The sequence below is a fragment of the Strigops habroptila genome, chromosome 9 (assembly GCF_004027225.2).
Source record: "Strigops habroptila isolate Jane chromosome 9, bStrHab1.2.pri, whole genome shotgun sequence".
Taxonomy (NCBI): Eukaryota; Metazoa; Chordata; class Aves; order Psittaciformes; family Psittacidae; genus Strigops; species Strigops habroptila.
Genome location: NC_044285.2, coordinates 39,947,333 through 39,971,662, shown reverse-complemented (window position 1 = coordinate 39,971,662; position 24,330 = coordinate 39,947,333). Strand labels below are relative to the sequence as shown.

Genomic DNA, 24,330 nt, shown 5'->3' with positions numbered 1-24,330 from the left:
TCATATAAGAGAAATTTGAGAGAAAGTACATTTAGGAAGTCATGTGGTATGTGCCAGCTATGATCCTGCTGAAAGATGGAGGGCACATCTCTAATACAGACTTAAAAGAATTATTTTACAAGTAAGAGCATAAATTTTGCTTGTAACTCCATTTTTGTGTACAGTGGGGTTTTATTTATTTAAACAGGTACACTGTTATTCCTGGAACTCTGCTTGAAGCTTTCAGGATATTAAAATGTAGGTGCGTAGCCTATTTAATTGTCAGTATAAACTTTCCTGCTAAGTAGTTGATCTGTTTTCCATCCTTTCCTTCACACTTTTTCTTCCCTCCCACCTTCACCTGGGTCACAAATTCACAGCCAACTCCATGGCTTTACTGCGGGTGAAGAACCTACCTTACAATGCTCAGCTTTTCAGAAGTAACTACATGTGGAGCTACCTTTACCAATATTGAGATAGCTTCCAGAAAACACAGCTACAAGTAATAGATCAGAAGGAAAGAGACATTGTTTTAAAACTATCCTGCACAGAGTTACAGAACACCAACCTAGAAGTGACAAGAGATTGACCTCCAACTCAGTGTATTTTATGTAGATACAGAGGCAAATTCTTACACATGAAAGATAAGACACCCTTTAGGAAAAATTCCACAACAGATAATCTTAACAGCTCATTTAACAAAAAATTACTGTAAAATCCATGGAATGGGCTATTTAATCATGCTCTGAGTAACTAGCTTCAGATTTAATAGCTTTTTCTAGTATCTTACTTAGATTCCCTTGCAAAAAATTAAGTTTAAATACTTGAAGAAGAGTCTCTTCTGAGGGTTATTTCTTTCTCATTTGACATTAGTGAAAGCATTCATTTCAACCTAATCTTTTTACCTATTCATACAGCATGCGTTTTATTCCAGGAATACAGTTTTTTGTTTAAACACAAACAAAACCCACATCTTTTTTCAGTTCAACTCCTTCTTTTTTTCAGTTCTACTTCTGAATTTCTTTTTCATTGAATTAATGGAAAAAATACTCTCCGTAAGAGCATTATAGATCAAGACTACTTCATGAATGTATTCATATTTCATGCTAATTAGTCTTTGTATACAATCCCTTTCCCTGGTGTGCCTAGTACATGTGTCTCTGTCCTCAAGTCCTCGTTAAATGTGCTATGGTTTATTTGAGCACTGCATCACCGAGACCCGAAGAGACAGTTCAGAATACAAAACTGCCTTTCTTCCGCTGCTGTATTTTATAAAGATGCTGCAAACAAAAGCTCTATTTCCCTTCAAAAAAAAAAAAAAAACCAAGGCATACAGTAGGTACACAATGTACTAACTACTAAGAGAGTTATCACACTAGAGGCTGGAGTTCCAAACTTGTTGAATAGATGTATGTGGGCAATCCATTTGTTTGTGCGTGACAAGCGGTGAGCTTTATTGTTTTCTAATAGGAACCTCTGACACATCAAATGCAGGAAAAAAACACTGCCTGCCTTGGAGAGTTTACCTCCCGCTGACATTTCTCTAGAGTCAGAACTGACTCTGCCACCTTTCCTCTTCAAGAGTTTCGTTTTTAAATTCTGAGAACTCGGGTCTAACAAATACTTATGTGAATTCTGAAAGCTACCACCTAAAATGTAAGGCACTGTAACTAAGACAGCTCAGCCACAACACTGTTAAAAACACCTACAAGAGACCTTTTGAGACAATACATGGCTGTTCTCACTCCAATATTTTTCCTTCCAAGCCTTTAACACAAAACACTCAGCTACAAGTTCACCACACCACCAACCAAACTTTCTGAAATTCAGTTCTTACAATTTCCAAAAGCAGACTTTTATGAATGAAATAAAGAGGTTTAATCATTTATTACATTTTTAGAATTATCAGCAGTTCCCAAAGTTTACTGAAGGAATATCAATACCTAAAATTACCCAAGCAGAAAAACCATCATGCTTAAGTGGGCAAAGCTATGATTGTCACAGAGTCATACTTCAGAACAAAAGAAAATACCCTTCCTTATATTCTACCATTCAAGCTTTTTGACAAAATTAGTAATTTAAACATGCAGTAAAGCTGAGTAGCAGGGACTTCTTTATTCATATTCTTCAGAAACACCTTCAGTTTCACACCTTTCTTAACCAAACGATAGCCTTACAGCAAGCATATACACACATTTGGCTTCCCCTACAATCTCAGTTGCATGCTTAGCACTGAAAAAGGCAGATAATCAGTGTCTCTCTGTAGAAGTAATGGAGTCAGGAAGTAACCAGCAGGGTTTCCTATTTTGTATCCCTACTCCTCAAGCCTCCAGTGGGAAGACTAACTTGTCCTACTGAAACTTCAAACGGGTTAAGCAGTGCTAATTACACTAGAACTGGAGGAATCACCTCCACAACAGGGCATGTGACCTGAATTCAGAATAGATACAATGCTGACTTTGAAAATGAACTTGATTTCTACAGGATTGTGTGGAATACATTATGATATACTTCAAAGCAATCAATGAATAAAGCTAGCAACTTTCAAATATCCCAGACCTCAAACTATTTCCCATCTGTCTCAATCTGAATAGAATTTAATTCACAGAGACTACTTGTATTTGATTTTCTGAAGCTGCAAGTATTAGTTCTAACCAAGATAATATCCAAACTACTCAATCCAAACCCTTCTGATACAACACCAATGCTCTGAAGAAATGCTAACTTTAACTATTGCACACATAAAGCAAGCAAGCTCCAGAATAACAAACAAGACCTAGCAAAACTCCATCTATCTGACCTGTCCCTCTTTAATTTTTTCCCATATGAATATACCACAAAACTTCTAAAAACAGAGTCTTAAAACTCAATTCTCATTTTAGTCTTTTTGTGCTATGATGGATGAAATGAGTACCGATGCTCTTGAACTAAGACACCCATTTCCTTCAGCTGGAGCAGGTGCTATTGAGCAGCTACCCTTTGCCCAGTGGCTTCCTCATACGAGAAAACTTACACAGGAGCATACATACAAGTAATTCTTGGGAGGCCTCATCTATGACACTCCTGAACAATAGCCCAGCTGCAGCAAAACCCCATGCATCATTCCCAATGTCCTTCTCTGTGTCACTATTGCAAGCTTAGAAATGAAGTATAACTATTAAGGAGTCAACCTCTGCTGGTAAGCCTTAGGACCTGATGCAAAACTGAATACATACACCTTTTAGCCCCCTTCTATTTTCTCTTGATACTTTAATGTCGTGGTTTAAGAACCCAGGATGTTTAAACTATCTTGTACAAACTGCCCCTGACATTTCTGATTAAAAAAAGCTTTTATTTCCCCAGCAATTACCTACAATTTTTTCCCCCCTTAATCAAGAAATACATTCTTATGCATTTATTGTGATCGTTGTTTAATTAACTCTAATATCATTAAAGAATTAAAAAGAGCATATAATATAAAAATATAATTATAGACGCACATATATAAATCTAAGCTAAGTGGCAACAATTTAAGGCATAAGTTTATTTACACAATGCAAAATTTTTTCCACCCCTGAATTTGACAGTTTACCTATAGGATAAATCCAGTTGAGAAAAGGCAAAGATGAAAAATAGCACAGTAACAACTCACTCTTCCTTTCTGGTACTTGAATTTATTCTGTTGTTGACTAACAACAATTTCAAATACACTGAAAGGTGAAAACAAAGCAGCCTGCTTTACTTCTATGTGAAACTGAGCTACGCAGACTGTTGACCTAAGCATGTAATCTAACTAAATGAAATTCCTGTAAGACTCAAATATTTGGGGACCCGACAGTGTGAAGCAGCATCTGCCTTTGGTTTGGATTCATATACTTCTGAAAAGGAGAGGATGAGGAGGGAAAGGAAACGAAACATCCATGTCCTGAAATAATCAGAAGACCAAGGGAGCCACCTGCAGTTGGCAATCCAGAAACAAACACATTATGACTTAGGGGTTTTTTTCTCCTTTCTTTTAATTTCCACAAAACAATGCACATAGCTGAGCTAGTACAACGTGTCTGTGCTTCACACCAGAGACTCCTGTACTAAACTGAAGCTTGCATTCTCACACCTACAAATACAGCTGTGTTACAGGAACTTGGCCAAACCAGAACCCCTTTAAAGCTTGTAAAAGTTAAAGTTCTCTGGTGGATTTGATCTGGGCTTCTCTGCATATCAAATTCAGATCCTTTTTTTTTTTTTTTTAAGTACTAATCCCTTTTCCTTTTCTTTATAAATACCAAATGTAAATGAATGCAAATAGTTTTCCTTCAAGTTTAATGATGCACCGACCTCATTCTTCGGCTGCTGGTTATCTCTTTACTAAGAAATAACTGAAAAGATGAGACAAAACCTTCTTTTCCCCACTAAAAATGTTACATTATGTCAAGCAGAAAGGGCAGGCTGATGAAGAATGATGCATATTTCATAACTGTCAGTCAAGAGTAACAGTGAATGTAAGCTTTGTAATATTCGCAGAGGAACAGTGCAGAGAGGTAGAATCAAACCTGAAATATTACATCACTTCAACGGAAAAATAAGAACTTTATAACTGCATTTAATGCATGCAAACTTAATTATTTCAATGAGAATGCTCTGCTTCAGCAGACTACCTGGTCACAGAGGGGGTTAAAATAATAGATTTCAGATCAGAAAGACATCCCTGTTACCTAGGGAGGGAAGGAGAAGAAACAGAAGTCATTGCAACTAGCCTGTCTTTCTTTCTTTCTCCCTTTCCTCAATATCTGGCACAGGTATAAATAGAAAGACTTTAAGTCACTCTAGAAACGTGGGGTTTTTTAAAAACCCTGTGAAGTAACACACTGTCCTTTAAGAATGGGTGGTTTCACAGAGGAAAAAAAATACACACTATTTTCTTCAGAAGATCAAAAATCAGCCTGCTTTATATCAAACGTAAACCACAAAAAACATAAAGGGCTTTAAAATGCCCTTCCTGACTGGGTGATTTGGTAGCCACTTGTACATTCTCTTCTTGCATGAAGGTACCCTACACAATTGAAATTAGAAGGTACAATAAGGATCAAAAGACAGAAACTATGGTGACCATTCAACGGCTCAAGGAATAGCAGCAAAAAGGCCTCAAGGAAAACTCACAGAAGACTGTACATGGGTTGTCCACATGCGAACATAATGTGACCATGTCCCACATGATGTTAACAAGACTACACTATATACATGCACACAGAGGCTACAGACTTGTCAATAGTGTCAAAAAAATGTGTTCCAACCAGAAGGGTTGTTTTAACTAAAGCCTAATAAAAACAAACTAAGGACATGGCATTTCCCTAAGTTTGTATTATCTGATTTGTTAACATGCATAAAGAAACTAAATACATTTGTGTCTTTCTTATTGCTGTACTATAGAATTTTGGAAGGAAAAAGAATAATTTCAAATACTGAAGTAGTTAGATTGTTCAAATTTTTTGGCATGTGTTCTCAGCAATGGAAAACATGAATGTAAAGTATAACAAGGTGTTCATGTGGATGCCGCAAGCAAGGGAAATTGAAAGCTAAAGTGGGTGGGAATAGCAGCCCACCTACATGATGGCCTTTTAATTCAGAACTCCAAGAAAGCTGACATTTAGACCTCAAATGCCATGTTATCCACAGAAAGTAGGTGGCAATCAAAAGACTACCACTGCTGAAGTTTTAATAATTCACTTTATTAGAATGTAGTCATGCAAGTACTTTGAGGCATGGAAGAATAACATACAGAAACTTTACCAGAACTAAAAGAAGTCTTGATAAGCTCCCCTTATCAACAAAGGCAAACAGAGGACACTAGTCACTGATCTTCTAGAAGAATAAAAACCTGACAATATCTTTTAAATAGTATTTACCAGCAAGCTAGAACAATCCCAAGCAAACTTAAGAAAAGGAAAATCACCACCGTAAGATCATACAACTTGTGGTTAAGAACCAGATGCTGATGACTTCTTGCAACACCATTTGAGCTTCGCTGTTCAGGGGGACAGACGGTGAGTGAGCATAACAGCAGAAGAAAAAAGGGGTGGATGATAAGTTTACGTTTGAGTGTTAGTATCAACCTAAGTAGAATAATGGTGTTTGTTGTATTTTGATTGGACTTAACACTTTAATAAGGTACAAGTAAGTGTTAAAGCCTCCATATAAGGTTTTTATACTTTGTTAATGAAAACATTGAGCACCACACCTGCATACATCTATGATACCCCTTATTGTACAATAACAGCCAGTATTCCACCCTCGTCTATTTTAACAACCAGTCTCCTCACTATTTCCAACAAATTTTAAAAGAACATTTCCCTTATCACGTTTACAATAAGCTCATCTGGAGAAGCCCTTTTACCTGCTTAGAGTTCTACACAAGCACAGTTTCCTGAACTAGTCACAGTCTAACCTTTACAGCCTAAAAAAGAAACTATTCTCCTCAAATAAGCATTATTAATAATGTTGACAAAACAGGATGTTGATATCATCACTGTAGTTGGTGTTACTTAAACATCACCTTTTCCTTCACCTTATCATGTCTCATGTTGCATCTTCCTCAGAAGTTATGTTGTCTCCCTGGACTGTTCTTCAGCTTTTTTGGTATGTTTGTTATGCCCTTAAATTTTTCCCACAACCTTTTCATACTACTTCCAGTTGTCCATTTCAACCCTCTTCCTCCTCAACCAGCAAAATAAGTTTAGATAGTAAAATCCGGCACTGACTCAGAACATGAACAAGTTAAAACTATATTTTAGATAGTTCCATCAGTGTTTCACTAATTTTTCATGATTGTTAATATTTTAAAGCTACAGATGAGTCCTAAAAGTTGTTCAGAGAAAGATACCAAGGGTAGGACTGCACAGCACCTGAATTTTCATATTCTAATTACTGAAACAAGACCGTATGAAAATAAGCTATTTAATCTATTTTATATTACATATATTACATTATACATCTAAAACTATTTTCTTCATGTTTTGTTCAATTATGATTTACATGCAAGTTGGTATTTTCTCTCATACTTTCTCCAACTCCCATTATGTGAAAAGTACAACCCAGCTATTGAAACCTTACTTCAATTTTTAGAAGATCAAAATGATTGTTGAATTGTATTTTAGAAGTCTAATCATAAAGAAACAAGAGAACCCTGATCGAGATGTTTCCCCTTGAGATAAGTTGGATGGATAATGAATTCTGTACTGGAACAATCCCAGTAGTTACAGACTATTATGTACTAATTACTACCTTTACAGATCTACTGTACACATAATTAATTTCTTCAGAGCACCACTATCATTCCTGACTGGCAAAATACACAACCTAAATTACAAGAGCCAGAAATTAACATGATCCTTTAGGGAGAAGGCATTAACTTGCTTTGTAGTGTTTTGCAATTAGACTATCAATCAAACAGTGAAAAGTGATTTTGATAGCAGCAGGCCTGATGTATTGAATATTGTTACATTATGACAAAGTTATCTGAGGCCCCATATGATGTATCACAACTTATCTACAGAGCCATAATGTTTTAATTCTCTACTTTCACCTGCTATAAGACACTACATCACACAATTATATATATATTTAGCACTCAGAAAATTAAATACCAATACAGGGTGGGGGCTGAGACCGTGTTCCAAAGCACCGCTTACACCTCACTGCTGGTGCTTTTCTGCCTGACACTAGCAGCCAAAGGTCAAATTTGATGTCAGTTAAGGGACAAAAGCAAAAAGTAGAAAAGTAACGTTCTAGCTGCACAACACAACATGATCTGCTTAAATGATTTTAAAGATTTGCTATTACGAATTCCTTCCTGTTGCTATTTAAATATCAAAACACAAATCAATCCATGATAAGAGTATTTTGCAAACCAAGTACTACCGAGCCTGAAATTTTCAAGTCGTGACTCAAAAAACTGTAAAAGGATGATGCATGTTTTCACCAGCAAAATCACTGCTTTCAGTGTTAAAGCAATGCATGAGTCACAAAATAAATTTCTGGATGATATTAGATTCTCTCTCTGAATTAACCAGGTCAAAAGAAAACAAGTAACTGATTGGAAACGAATACCATCTTTATTCTTTTCCTCTGTTCAGCTACACAAGGAAATATGCATCTATGTGTTTCATTATCACCCACAATGCAACAACTGTCCCACATCTTAATACCACCCAACTCATTAGCAACCACCACAGTAGCCCATTCATTTTCAAAGGTACCTGATCTGGAATATCATTGACTTGCCAAAATGGTCCTTGAGACTATAATCATTGTTTCCACCTCTGCATCCGGAAGCACAATTCAAGCTCAAAACACTCATCTAATATCTTAAATGAAAATTTGAAGCCCTGGAGTCCATTTGTCAGAGGCCTCTAAGAGGAATTTGAACTATATGTACTTCTCTTGAAGAAAAATGGAGAAATTCCTTCCAGACTGTAGTGAGACCAGGATAATTAGATCTCAGTTAACTTAGTTCAAAGCCCAAGATTTCAAAAACTCGTAAAGTCTGAAAGGGAATACTTTTTAATGTTCCAATTGCTCCCTGGTCAACAGATGTTTTCATAACTGTGCTCAGTAACTGATTCCACAGACTGAATAATGCAATTTGACTGTTAGTACTGATCTGAACCTAACTAAATACATTATATATATTCACAGGGCTTCGGTATTAAATATCTAATGTTACAGTAACAAGTAAAGATTTAACCTTATGATACTTTTTAAGAGAAAAAATACACTGTTTTAAGTAGATTTGAAGTAAAATTATTTTAGCAGTCGGTGACCATTTGTTTTTGTTCCTGGTGCTCTGTGATTAAACATATTTTACAGGCAGTGAACTGATACAGTCATTTGTTAAGTAATGAAAATTGTGCTTCAGAAGCGTCTTATTATGACTTCCACACACAGAGTTTTGGTCTCCAAAAGTACCACTTCCCTGCAACTTTGACTGCCTTCCTTGAAAAGAGGCAGTACTCTGACAGCAAAGGCAGCACATAGGTTAGTGACAATCAGTATAAAGTTCTTCTTAAATCGAAACTATGTTAAATGAGGAAACCCCCAAAGTTTCATTCTCATTGTGCCAGAATCATGAATAGAATTCAGAGGTTTAATCAAAGTTGAGTGCTGCAACCTCTATGAAATCACAAGTTTTTAATAAGTGTGTATACTATCATTTGTTTACTTCAGTTATTATTCCCACTGGCATTCCAAAATGCCATGAAATACAAGATAGTAAACACTTAAGTCATCACAATTGCTTTTGGCAATTGTCAGTTTTCTTCCACTCATCCATTTATTTGTTTTACTTGCTGACTGTGCTCTTGAGAGAGAATAAAATGCATTTCTATTTGTCTTTCGCTCATTTTCCTGTAATACATTAGGAGACCACACCAAACAATAGAATTAAAGCAGAAGAGAAATCTGATCCTACATTATGCTTGAAATAAGTATTTGGGGGATTTATGAGCTGCCTGTGGCTGTTAAGGCGAAAGGTGAGGAAGAAACATGAATATCATTTAGTGTGTCCCTTTGCAGATAGCAGCTGCAGAAAACAATTGCTTGTGGAATGCTATTATTCTGGAATGCTCAGAGACTCTTCTTGACTTCTAGTAGGTTTTCAAGTATTAAGAAAAACTTTAAGTTAAAGACAGACCACACTGATGATCTCTACTAGTCAGCCAAATAAGATTTTAATATCCTGGGTAATATGTAGTAGCATTTTTAACATGCCACAATGAAGGATGGGCAGACTTTTTTTCTACAACCATTAACTGAGAACAACACAAGGAGGAACAGGAAAAATCTCTGCCAGGCCATCACCACAGTAAGCTGTTGGGAGAGTTTCTGTTGTTTGTAGTTTTACAACTGTGCAACTATGTCAACAGGAATTTCTTCTCACATCAAACCAACAGCTATGTCAACATTTCAAGAGAGTTTTTTCAGCATTTTTAATGAAGAATCTTTTCAGGAATTCAGAAACATTTCTTCAGATTTCTGATGAAAGAATTAAGCTCAAGGCAGAAGCTTGTCGTTTTCATTAAGAAGGATCTCACTGCATCGCAAGCGTTAGCTGCTGCTGGGGGTTCTTTCCCTTAAAGGCTTTCCTGTCTTGCTGTCACACTAAAACCAGTGAACTCCACATCATTTTAATCTCACTGCAATGCTATGAACCAAGAATCTATCAAACTAAGATATGGAAAAAAGCGTTAAATTACAGCAGTTGATGCTTCTGTATTACTGCATGTAATATCTGAACATTTAGAGCAGAAAGTGGGAAGCATTGTAAAAGCGGAATACTAATGGCTCAAATTCAGCGACTACTGAAAAGAGCATGAGCTCTGAGTGAAAGAACTGTATATTTATCTTATGAAAAACACAGCTATGACTAACTCTTTGAAGGGGTTTCAAAAGAGTACAGAAAAAGACATATTCAAAAATAACTCAAGCAATTCACTCAAGAAATGGTTCAAGAAAGTTAAGGTCCTCTGAGAGACCTTCCTTATCTTGACTTAACTTTTCAAACACTGTATTCGTATAAACTGTAGTTCTTACTCCTGAAATTCACACACACAACAACCAGGATACTACAAACCTCTATGTGCAATACAACTTAATTTTGAAGTAATAAAATCCTCACATAATTCATAGAAGCTAGAGCATGCCAGTAGTTTGAATTTAAACAGAAGACTCCCTATGGTTAAAATACAACTCACCACATGAACTGCTAATTCTCCAAGCCAAAAAGTAAAGAAAAACAAATGCTTACAATCAGTTCACACATTCACTTCAAAATCCTAACTGTGGGTTTGCTTATTCAGATTTGGCCTGTGAACACTTGATACATCCAAGAACCACACATACCTAAAGTATGTCATATCTTAACTGGCTGATAAATGGACAAAAGAATTGTAGCTAGATCAGGAATTCATTACTTCAGTATCTACCTTCCACTTCCTGGACTCTAATTCATTGGGCTTCCTCATTAGTTCCTAAGTTATTACTGAACCATACTTCAACAGTACTTGTCTCTTTTCAGTGCCGGAAACAACTGACCGGGAAACGGCCACATATGAAATACTGATCAATTGACCAATAACCATGGAAATAATGAAGAGGCTGTGTGCAGCTTCAGAAGTGATCAGAGACCATTTGAAAGCCATGAAGAGCTAAAGATGGTATTAAAGTATCAAAATCATAACCAATATTCACTGGTAAGGAACTGCATTTCCAACTCAAGGTATTATCATCAAATCTCTTACTGAATAAATTCAGTGTTCGAGAAATCAATGATTTTTTTTCATCTAAAACCAACAGCAGAAGAGCTATTTATGTGACATCCTGAGCAGCCTCAGTCACACTTGACAGAAGGCTCCAGCCAAGTTTTTATTCTCACGGCATTGTTCCCTTGTAGTCAAACAGACCCATTTCACACTGTGTTCCAACAAAACTCAGCAGACTATCGGACACTTTCCCATGGCATTATGCAAACAGTTTAAAGAATGTGTGCTCACACATTCAACTCTTTGAAAACTAACTTAAAACAGTTTAACTGCATAACTGGTGTATGTGTGTGCTTCTTAGATTACAACACAAATGTAAATACTAATTAAAGGGGTATATTTAAATACTATTTTTTTCTTTTAATGAGAGCTGCATAAAAAAAGAAAAAAGGTGCAAAGAACAAGGACAGAAACACAAGAACTTTGAAAAGAACCATGGTTTCAACCTACATATTCCAGAATCATGACAATAGGCATAGTATAGAGTTGTGATTCTGTGATTTAACTGCATATGGTAATTGGTACATTACTTAGAGAGGATTTTGATGTAGCAGAGTGATACAAGCAGGTAAATTTTTGTTATGCTACAGACTATCCACATGTGGAATACCTAAAAGAATCTGACCATTTACAGTTCCTACAGCTTGGAATATTAACGCAGATAAGCATGATTTTAGGATTAGAATTTAAATATAACTATAATTTAATACAGAAAAAATTCACATCTGTCTGCAACATACCCTGCACTTTTAAGAGGTATTATTACAAAAGGTTCTTCCCGTCATGCTGTATTGTGAGAGAAGAGCAATTCTTGTAATATACTGTTATGCTTAATAAAAATATGCATTTTAAATAATCTTCCTGCTATAAAAACATTATGTGAATTCCATGGTATTACATAAAGGATAAAAGAGACTATCGTTGCACAGTTTGAAACTTAATAAAAGCATAATACAAAATGAAACAAGAATGTACCTTTCATTTGCGTTCCAAAAGTAAGCGCCAGTTTCGCGAACAGTTCTGGGTTTTCAAACTTCTCTTCTTCAGCTTTTACCCAAAAGCTGTTTTCTGCTATTTCTTGAGGCTCAATCTGAAACAGAAGTGGCATCTCCACAGTTACTAACCAGTATTTGCAATAGCCAAGTTCAAGCCAGCGCTACTTGACTTCAGTAATAATTGGACTGAATTACATTTAGCTATGTTCCTGGCATTATATTCTCTTCAAGATGCTTCCTGAACAAACCACAACTGGATCAACGCCCTTTATCTATGCAGTATTTTTATTACATTTCTCCAATTCAACATGTTTTCCACACAGTCTTGGTATTGTATTAGCATCTGGGTTTGAAAGTGTTCCAGATTTCTCTTGATTGCTTTCTAGAGAGTTCCCAAATTCTTCACCACTGATACACATCCCTGCTACTTGAGAACTGTAGAAGGAATAGTCTTTCTTACACTGCCAGAGTACAGAACACCTTGTTTGCAAAAGAGATGTCAGTGTGGAACTTTCAGTGACTCAGTATTAAGTCTGTAGAAAGAATTATATTTTTAAATATCAGTAATAACTTTACCCTTCATATTTTTATATAGTTTCCATTTTTCAAATGTAAACACAGATTTCATTATAGCATCTTATTTGATACTGGCTATATTAAAAGAAGAAAATTCTCTGCAATATAGAAGCCAACTTTACTCTTCATGTATGACTCAGAACAGCTATTTTGTTTTCAAAAGATGTTCCTCTTCCAGTTTTTAAAGTCCTCCCATTTCTCATTTACAAGTTTGTTTAGAAGCCAATTAATTTTCAAGGGCTATTTAACTGCCAAATGATATACAGGAGATTCATCAATACTATGTTTGTAAGCCTCACTGGGACTTCACTGCAACAAATCGGTCCTCCACCTTTTACCGTATGATCAATTATTTCGTGTGGGGCTGATTTACCACCAGCTGCAGGTGAGACATTTTTAAAAACTACCTTAATCCAACTCTAATGGTGAAGACAGTTACAACAAAAGGCACTATATTAAACAGTAAGAATTTCATTCCCAAACTGATGGCTCCTTAAAAGTGATGATCGAATAGACTTTCCTGTTCCTCAGTATGCAGATCTTTGGCATGGCTCCCAGAGCACTTAAACAAGGTGTCCATCTGCAGTTACTTCCCACTGTCACACACAGCGTGAAGATGTACATTTTATAAATTATTTTGATAAACACATGAACATAACTGATTACAATGAAAATGGCTGCAATCACACATGTATTATAAACTGAAAAGCTTTTTTTGGGTGTATTTCAGAGTTACAAAATTAGTGCAACTGACTCTAGAATCAGGTATTACTTAACAAGGACAACGGAGTGTAGAAAGCCTAAGTTACAAGCAGGGAAAAGTTTCATTTATTTATGCATTTCACTCATGTATGGCAGGAAAAGATAAATGAATTGTAGGACAGAAACTATCCTAACCAGACAAAGCAGTGGCAAGTAAAAGAGAGGCAGCAACTTCAGGAATGAATTATATTGTCAATGGCATACAAAGTTTCTTCCCACCACCCCCAAGAAAATTGGCAAAATATAGTTGTGTGATGAAACGTATATTCTATAAGCAAAAAAACTCAAGATGGAAATAACCCCTTGTATCTGTTTGGGTGATATAAAAATCTGGATGTCAAAGATGATACGAGAAGCTAAGTGAAATAACAGCCACAAAAGATTTTCTTAAAAGCCCAGGTGGAAATGCATTTCTAAAACATGAGAGCTCCATTTCAAAAGGAGGTAACACAGTTCTTAAAAAATCCAGAAAATTATATGATAGGAGCTTTGAAGACAGTAATCTTCTAAAAAGAAACGAGACAAGGATATTCACTGGTACAATACCTTCAGGAGACAATAAACATTTCATAAGAGGGGAAGTGACTGTTTTTTATATAAAGGTTTCAAAGGTTAAAAAATTGTGCAATTCAAATGATTCAGAAGAGTACATGAACTAAAAGGACTTTTATATGGCTAGATTAATTTTAAAGGGAAAAAACAATCCCAAATCTCTGGATTCCAACACTGGGTAATGCCATATTCCTCCAAGTAATACATGAGCATCTTTTCCACTATGACAACTCATACATTCTTGTTTCTTTTTAATAATACAACTAGGCTACTTCGTCAATTTTTTCTTCTACAAAACCAGAATACATTGGTGTGGCTGGCAGGAGGCTAAAGATAATTTGTAAAGACATTTTAAGGAAACAGCAGGACTATACCATTTCTTTTAAATTCAGAGGGATTAAAGTTAATATTTACTCTCAAAAAAATTGTGCTGTTTTCTGGAAAGGCACTGAGAATTATATGTAAATAAACACAGAAAACCTCTCACTGAATTCATTTTGCTGCACTCTCTACAATTACTTGTAACATCACCCTCATTGACAACTCTCTGTTACAGGCCTGAACTTTCCCACACTGTCATACTGTGCTGTAGCACTGAGAACACACATTGATGTGTGTTACCCACACCCAAAGATTTCAGGTCTTTTTTCTCCCTAGATACTTTTAATTCCTCCTCCCACGATAAAGGAGAGTTATCATGCAGCCTTATGTGCAGATTACTTTATAAGAATCACAGATATAGAAGGAGAGTTTAGAATTTATTTTAACATTAATTAAAATTGATACCTTTAAAACATGGTTGACTATTTTGAATATCTTTTTACTTAAGCATTTTGAAAGCCTGTTCTTAAACTGCTACTGCTGCTGCTACATGCACTTGCAGATGATTTTGACACATCTCCAAATATTTTGAAATCCAGTAGCAAAATACTAAGTGTAAGTTAGATAAACATTAATTCTTCTGGTGAAACAAACTACAAATTGACATGTCATGCATTTCTAACACAGGTTTTATCTCAGCCCTCTATGTTCCTCTTTCCAAAGTTAGTGGGATTAATCATTCATGATACTGCTCTCATTTAGTACTCCAAAGCCATTTCACTATCCAACACTTCAGAACTTAGAGGATCACAAAACTCAAGCTTACTTTTTATTTTGAAAAACAAATTAGTATTCCAAAATATCAGAGGACAGTCTAGTTCCTCTTCCAACAGTAAACTTCTGTCATTACTAGTTCCCAAAAGGTTCTTCTTCAAGTGGTGCCAGTATATATTCAGAAATCATACAAAGCAGCTTGCTTTGAATCACCTGAAAAACCCCATGGGAAAAACTAGAATGATTTCCAAACACAGTCCAATGCAGTTGCTCTATGACCATCCATCCTTACATATGCTCTTAAAACCAAAATCCCACTGTGTCTGACAGGGCAGGTCAGCTACATGAGAACTCCATGGACACAGGATCCTCTGTCGTAACAATATTGGAAAAACAGTCTACAAAGGACTGTTATTGTATGCAACTATGTGATTCCTTTCAGAGGTTTCATATTGAAAGAATGTAATATCCTCAGCCAGGAGCAACACTGGCATCCCACATCATTCAGCTCCCTCCAGGACAACATGGTAACACCCAACTTCATACAAAGATTTACACCTACATTCATATTGATTTCACAACAGTTTTACCAGCTGTGAAACACCCCAAAAAACCCCCACTTGCACTGTTTCAGAGTGCCATTTAAATTACATGTTGGACAATTGTTCAATGTTAAATTGGAACTTATGGTCAGCAGTGATCATCTGTAGCCACTTAACAGCTTATTTTCAGCAATAATTTGATTTTACTAAGTTCGTGGTACCAACACACTGTTGAGATAGCATATAGTTTCAAGGCAAGTGTCAGACACCAGCTGGTAGTAAAAAGATTGATTACCTTGACGAATAAATAGCAGATACTAAAGTCCAAGCTAGAGCTGAAACCAGATGGCATGCAATATAGAAAGGTCCTCCTTTGATCTGCCTTGATGATTTGGTAATCTATGTATTTCTTCCTACAGCAAATCTCAATACATCTATCACGCTTTATAATGCTAAAGACTGCCAACCACAAACTGCATTTAAGATGTAATGGTTTAGTCTTGATGATAGATGCAATTACCTGGTACCCAAAATTTACTTCCTTTATATGGAAGGAACAGTGCCTATATTGATCAAAAAGGGGATTTTAAAGCAACAGGTACGCAAACACATACCTAGATATTTGCACAACTTAACTTGACAAAGTGACCTATTATACTGAGGAGGCAAGTAATAACTAATGACTGCTCTTACCAATTCGTTTGCAAATCAGAGACTGTGCTTGCTTCTATTTTAAGATGCTTTTTCAAATGAAGTTTGATTAAATATAACCACGTTAAGACTGTGCAGAAGCCCACATTTAGTGGAAGTTAATGGTGCCCACGCGTTTCCCTCGAGCAGTCCCACAGCTCCTCCCTGTGGCCACAGCACATTGCCGAGTTGAAAAACGCAATAAACATCTCTTGAGTACTAACCCACACGTAGCATTAAAGCACAAATACCAGCATCCTCTGAACCTGCAACTACATTAGCCATCGCAGACTTAGAAGGTGTCTGCAGGAAAGAGCATGCTGTTACCTAAGTTTGAAAACTGCTTTAAAACTATTGCTAATGGTTTGGATATGTGCAGACAACTTAATGCAAAGCCACAATTCATGTTCACTGGGTGGTACCCTGTCTTTTCAACTGGGTCATCACAGGTTTTCACTATGCTTTGATACGGGCCAACAATACAAGCAGCTCTTTGCAGTACAATCGCATTCAGTGAGTGTTGTCACACCGACCACACTCCACATCACCCAGCACAGTCACAGGTGTCCTCTCAGACCAGCCCCTATGACAGGGCCAAAAGAGAAAGAGAACACAGCAGTTACCTCCTGCCCTCTCCGACTGTCATTACATCCATGCACTGAGCTTAGCACACATTCTCTGAAAGCTTCCATGAGAAGGTATCTCCCACTCATCAATGTGCAACCCACCGACTTTTTACAAAGCATTTGTATTGGAACTAAGTCAGCTTTTCCTGGGATGCTCAGCTGTCACACATCAAATACAAAGCTCTATCTTATTTAAAAATTCATTACAGTATACAGTATATATGTAAAGTAAAGGAAGGGGAGGGGCTCCACACTCTACTAGAGCCATGACTTTAAGTTTAATATTAAACCACATATTGCTAAATCAGATGCAGTAATAATTTTACACAAAACTAGATAGCTAAATATTCACTCTAGTAAAAATTTCTTTGATGCTGACAATAAAAACTGGTGCTTAACACCACCATTGCCTTCAGAACCTTCTGGTAAGTTTTGCAACTTCCATAACAGGGTAAACATCAGCCTTTCTTGAGAAAGTCAAACACTTGAAGTGTGTTTTGTGGTACACCTATCACTGACCGGCTGGTAAGGCAATGAAAGTTAAATCTCCTTTCAAACATCCAGAACATGTCACAAGAACAACAGAAATGAGGACAAAAAATAATTGGCTTCATTTCTTAATTAGATGCTTTAATTTATAATAAATTACTGTGTTTATTCAGAGGACTGATCTTAAAATAATTCTTTACTTCATGTCAATACATCTGCCCTTAAACAGAAAATTTTAGTAGTTTAAGTCTGTATATTTATTGCCATGGTCAGTATGGAGTTATTTCTTTTAATTAGGAAAAATATGAAATTCATAGAAGGCATAACCAAAGCAAACATGGTTGAGAAGATATCAAAGCTCAAATTACAGTTTCTGAAAGCCTGATCCACTTTCAACCCACCCTCAAAAAAAGGCAGGGAGAAAAAAAAACATCAAAAGCCCCATAATTTATGGCTCCCAAGGCTTGCTTTACCCAGAGAAGACAAAACTGAAGTCAGAGTTCTGCTTTGCATTGCTTCCAAAAGTCCATTCATACCAAGTTTTACTGCATACAGACTCCAGTAAAACGTCTTAACACATCTCTTTTTCCACCATCCTTTCTCATTACTCAGACACAGCTACTTCGATTAAGCAAACAGCTGTAGTTATGCCTTGACTCCAGATGTTTCTTTCTGTCAACTTCCAGATTGTCCACATTCTGAAACGGCAGTCTTCCCACCAGTATTCCGTTCAATTGCTTACTTCAAGATTCATTTCCTCTGTCCTAAAACTCAGCAATCCTTTAACTCAACTTTTTTGCTAAAAACAGTACTTACATGATTTATAATGACAACATTTTAATTGTTTGATACCTTAAATCTGCTTTAACTCTGCTTTTTACTAGAGTGAATAAAGTGAGACATTTTACCTCTGAAGTGCTCACTTGGGAAGTCAAATATCAATTACAGCTGAAAACATGTACAACTTAACTCTATATAAAATCAGCCAACATTTTTGAGAGCTTTTAGCTACAGGTATCCCAGAATATGGGGTGTTATGGGCTCTTGGCAGCGTTAAACAATGGAGCTTACCTCAGAGTATAAGGTGTGTTTGAAAACCAATACCAACTAAATCATAGTACATCAAAAGTGTTTTGGATAAAGAATCACAGAATCATCAGGGTTGGAAAGGACCTCTGGAGATCATCCAGTCCAACCCCCTGCCAAGGCAGGGTCACCTAAAACAGGTTACACAGGGAAGTGTCCAGGTGGGTTTTGAATGTCTCCAGAGGGAGACTCCACAAGCGCCCCAGCAGCCTGTTGCAGTGCTCTGCCACCCTCAGCGTAAAAAAGTTCTTCCTCATGTTGAGGTGAAACTTGCTTGCTTTAGTTTATGGCCATTGCTCCTCATCCTGCCGCTGGGCACCACTGAAAAGAGCCTGACACCATCCTCCCAACACCCGCTTTTTAAGACATTTATATGCATTAATGAGATCCCCTCTTAGTCTTCTCTAAACAGGCCCAGCTCCCACAGTCTTCCTCACAGGAGAAACGCTCCAGATCCCTGATCATCCTTGTGGCCCTTTATTTATGGGAGTCCACGCCACGGGGAAGAGCACATTCACTGTGCCTCCCTTTATGCCTCTCCAGGGTGCATTTCCTTATTAGAGCACTCTCCCAGCTACCGGGGAAGCCTGGGGACTGCTCCCACCCAGGACCGATGGAATAAATTCCCTAAACCTCAGGAGTACTATTAACAACCTAATATAAATGCTAGCACATTACCTCCTTCTTTCTCAAAAGCACTTTTTACCAATGGGAATAAAAACAAACACTGTAATACCTTTGACCAGTTGATTCTCTTCATTGCGACTTCCAGCTTGTACTTTTTCTTCTCCTTCATCCCATGTGGTAATGCTGGTATCACTGGAAAGGGAGCAAAAGGAGCACCCCCAAGAGGTGGTGGCATTGGAGGCCCACCAAAAGGCAGTGGTGGAGGAGGAGGTGCTCCACCAGGTAGCGGAGGTGGTGGAGGTGGTCCTGCTGCTCCAGGCAGAGGAGGAGGAGGAGGAGGAGCTGCTGCTGCTCCAGGCAGCGGAGGAGGTGGAGGTGGTGCTGCTGCTGCTCCAGGCAGCGGTGGTGGTGGAGGTGGTGCTACTGCTCCAGGCAGCGGTGGTGGTGGAGGTGGTGCTCCACCAGGCAGTGGAGGTGGTGGAGGAGGAGGGGGAGGAGGTATTGCTCCACCAGGCAGTGGAGGTGCTGGAGGCGGAGCTGCTGCTCCCCCAGGTAGCAGAGGCAGTGTTGCTGCACCAGGTAGTGGTGGAGGAGAAGGTATTGCTCCACCAGGGAGTGGCGGTGCTGGAGGCGGTGGCGCATTCTCACTTTGTAGCGTTGGAGGTAATGCTGCTGCTTCTGTCAGTTGACCTGTCAGGCCTGGACCCTGAAATATAAAAGAGGAATTCTTTTCACTGGGGCAGGGAGGTAGTTGAATCCCAAGTTGAACCAACTAGGATGCCTTGCTGTCAATGGTACCTTAATGAAGTGAGAAATGCAACTGTCCTCCTATTTAAATGAGAAGCAATAACAATAGATTATAGCATGTACCATAAAACTGCCAAGTAAACTGAATAACCTAGCATTTTGATAAAAATAAATAGGTTCCATTTTACAGAAAATTTAATAGTAGCAGTAACATTTAAGTGAACAAAACAGCATTTTATTTCTTACCAATGCACAAAACATTCATCCCACTTAGCATATCCTGGCAAGCTGGGGCAAAGATGGTAATAAGCACACTGAATTTGAACTCTAATTTGCTGGTGGAAAAATTTCCACAGAAATCACTGAAGCAGCTATGGCAGAGCAAGAGGTTATGGGACCACAGCTGTTCAGAAGTATCCTGACATCTTGTTGGGGGGGGACATGACCCAACCTCCCATGCTTCCTTTTAAACCTGTCTGCATTTGTTTCTGAGGTGATAGGAAGAAAGAGCAATTGCAATAGCCATTCGAATAAGTTGCAAAAGGAACAGTGAAGAGAAACAGCAGCATGTTAAACCATCAGAGAGGTTTCTGGAGTGGGAACATGATGCTAGTCTAGTACAAATTCCTCACAGATTTTTGTTCCTCAAGACTTTTAAATAAAAATAAATAGAATTCAACTCAACTGTGGAACATACTGTCACACTGTTCTATTACCTGGGTTCGTAGCTGTTTTATTTCTGTTTCAAGTTCTTTGATTTTCTCTTCTCGTTTCTGAAGCTCTGCTTGTGCCTCTTGTCGAGCTGTGAACTCTTCATCAAACTGCAATGATTAACCAACACAAAAGTGTTTGTCCATTTACATCCAACTAAATATGATATTTCCAGGATTTCTTGGAACAGTATCACAATTAGAGCAATAGATACATTTGTAACTTAGAAGGAAAAAAAAAAATCCAACAACTATTTTTCCAGCCTGTGCTCTTTAGTAGCACATGATTTCTTCCATCACTAAGTCACCTACACAGAACCAGTCAGATCCAAGTACTTAGTACAGCTGCAGGTTCAACAGGTTTTTTTCTCCCCAACAGAACCTTGCAGACTTATCAAACTAAACTTGAGTATACATCTCCTGCAGCGAGCTTAAATCTAAACACGTGTGCCATTTCAGAAGTATCATCCATAAAGTAACAAGACAGGAGATACTCAAATAAACTAGTGGTAGTGATCCCTTTAGTCTTGATGTCCCCATATAAAACACGAGACCAGTTTACTTGACTGTGAGACATTTGCTGTATATTCTCATCCTGCTACTGTCTGCTAGGCTTAAGAGATTATTATAATCTTTAAAAGCTTCTATTAGTCATTCTTCCAGAGGACAAAACACGTTATCACTAGGAGGAACATGTGTTGACTGCCACTAGCAAAGTACATTATGATAAATAACGCTGCCAGGAAACACCAAAATAATTTGTTTTCTGTGAAACTCAGACACCAAAGCTCTTATTAAAAATGCATCCACACTGAGTGTTCCAGAACATGTACTGCCTTTTGGCCTACAAAAGGCTTCTTCGACCAGACCAGCAAAAAACCCTACCTTTTGAATGCATTTAATACACAACAACATGGTGTATGAACTTCAGTGTTACTGCAGCTAATACAGTACATTCAGTATTTCCTATCCTTAGACAAGATGTGATGCGCTGAGATGAACAAATTAGCCATTAACATAATTGAGGAAACAGGAAAAAACATGCTGTATGAAGATACTTTCAGCACAAACACCAATGGCGATAAAGCAGGAAGACAGGCATCAATTTCTTTAGAAATACCCCCAAAATTTTATTACAAGAAATATACTGATCTGGAGTTCTTCCTACAGAATTCATTTTAAGTATCTGACCTTTCATTTATTCCTAGATACAGAACCGCCCATGACCAAAACAGGGTTTAGTTATCAAGTTCCTAATAAAAGAGAACTCAATCAGAATAGTAAAAATTTCAGCAAAACAGGTGCCAAAATGCCCTAGAAGATTCCTGAACTTGAATAATAAGGAAGTAAATTACTCTCCTTCATAACATAATAATTTACCATGGGAACTATAAGTAAGTAAGGCAGTATTTTAATGCTAGCATTTCTGTGCCTAAAGAGTCAATGCTTTTTCAAATATTGAATTACACTGCTTCTCAATAAGTTTCTTCAGGTTCTTAAACAAAGCTATATGAAGATTTATGAACATTCCCCCCCCCCAACCCCTCCTTTTTTTTTTTTTTTAAGCATATAGCTGCACTTTAGGAATTTAACTATGACTATGTTGCTGTTTTGTCCTGAAATACAAGTGGAATTTTCTCCATCAGTTATCTACAGCAGAGGAATACAACTGAAGATATGTACACCTAATACCCCTCATCTGCTTTTGAACTCAGAGTCAATCGATTCTGAGCCTTGCATGCATGCAGAGAAAACCCCAAAACCCACAGAGCTATTACATGTGAAAGAACATCCTGCCTGTGAGATACACTACTTCACCATTTCCACTGTGAAACAAGCATACCGTGTTCCTGTCAGGCTTTTGTTCTATACTGTAAGAAGAATGATGATTAGGACTTACTTTTCTGGAAAATTCTGCTGCTTTCTTTTCACTCTCTTCTACTTTAGCTTTGTCCACACATGCATCTAGAATTTAAATAAAACACCACACAAATCAGGTAAAACTTATCACAGCTCTGAGGTGCCTTCTGATCATAATGGCTCTATGACCCCATAACACCAAAGCAGGAGACAAAAAATACAATTAATTACTAAGTTGATCTGCACTGACCAAGCATTTCCTTATTTCACTTAAACTAGTCCGTAGCCAAGGAGAATTTAAGCAAACTGTGAAGCACAGATTTTTCACTCAACAATGGTACAAAGCAGTTCTATTAACTTCTTATGCAGTGTAAAACTCTAAACAAACCAGTTATCCCTATCTTAAGAAGAGATCATGTTCCTAGAGACATAAGTGAACAGAAAATGCAGAAATACTTCTTAGATATGCAAGCTAATTTTTAAAAAGCTATTTTCCACCAATTCCCCAAGTCCATCTGAACAACATCCTTTCTTTATTCCTTTTGCCACATCACCAAAAGTATGTTTTCCCAAACGATTTTGTTCTTGAGGAATAATTATCTCCACCATGAAATACCCCAAAAATGCACTTGTATTTCAAGAATTAACTACCCAATCAACCTTAAGCATAAAAACCCCACTTCTAAATGCTGTTAGCTGCCATCTAAATGGCACAGTAGTTCTTCAGCTGCTTCCTTCCAACATGACCTGAACATCCACAGTCCCTCAATGCTTTAATTGATCAGTTTACCTCAAACTAACCTCAAATACATGGAAAATATTACAGAAAAAAATCCTTAGAATGAACCATATTATGATTATAAATCCAATAGCAATTAACACTATTTTAAATTAGCATTAATTTAAATTAGACCTGAAATTCACAGAATTTATGAACAAGCAGTTTCAGGTTATTAAAACTATCGTATTCAGACACAAGCCAAGACACACTTGGAGAAGCAAACGTCATCAGTGTCATTTTATTAACAGTTGCAGCATTTCATCTGGTCTTCTCCACAAGTACACCTGTAGCTTACATGCTTAATTCCAGAAAACTGAAGACATTCGGAGTCAACTGAAGTCTAGACAAAAGAATACAAAGTAAAACCACGCGCTTCACTAAAACAATGTCAAAGTGCTTATAGGATACCAACCAATAAGATGAGTAAAATCCACGTCCATTCTTCCTCTACATTTAAAATCTGGGTCCATGCCACTGGAGTGCAATACTATCTGTGATACGCATTCTTCTAAGATCTTGTAATACTGAGGTCTAACACAGAAAACATTTTATAAGATGATAAGAACATGAATAATCATTTATGCAACATGGGGGAGGCAACTTTAACCTACTAATGTACGAATTATACAATTGCCAGTAAAAGGAACAAGTCTTATTTGTCCTCTGGCTAATAAAGCAGTGTTATCGGTTTCTCAGAAGAGAATCTCAAGTTCGGGACTCCACAAACACTCTGCACTTTTCATCTACCCTTTGCCAGAGAGTATCCGATAAAATGTATAGCGTCTTTATATTTTCAATATATGCTGCAAGAATTATTTAGCACATTTTCAACACAGTGAATTCTATCATTGGCAACAGTACCGCTATTCAATTACTTAGAAAATGAGTTAAGTAGTCCCTTAATCTCTACCCAACAACATCG

The 24,330-nt window shown here is 37.3% G+C and overlaps 1 protein-coding gene across 8 annotated transcripts in view; it reads right to left on the bottom strand.

Annotated features, from left to right (window-relative positions):
• Nucleotides 1-24,330, bottom strand: part of DIAPH2 (diaphanous related formin 2) — a 233,921-nt gene that overhangs the window by 166,509 nt on the left and 43,082 nt on the right. For all 8 annotated transcript variants that reach the window (XM_030498240.1, XM_030498235.1, XM_030498237.1 and 5 more), the window contains 5 exons: nucleotides 23,821-23,939; nucleotides 22,668-22,732; nucleotides 20,774-20,878; nucleotides 19,420-20,016; nucleotides 12,246-12,360 (listed from right to left, as the gene is read on the bottom strand). In XM_030498240.1, coding sequence (XP_030354100.1) covers nucleotides 12,246-12,360; nucleotides 19,420-20,016; nucleotides 20,774-20,878; nucleotides 22,668-22,732; nucleotides 23,821-23,939 — 1,001 coding nt within the window. The remainder of the gene's footprint in view (nucleotides 1-12,245; nucleotides 12,361-19,419; nucleotides 20,017-20,773; nucleotides 20,879-22,667; nucleotides 22,733-23,820; nucleotides 23,940-24,330) is intronic.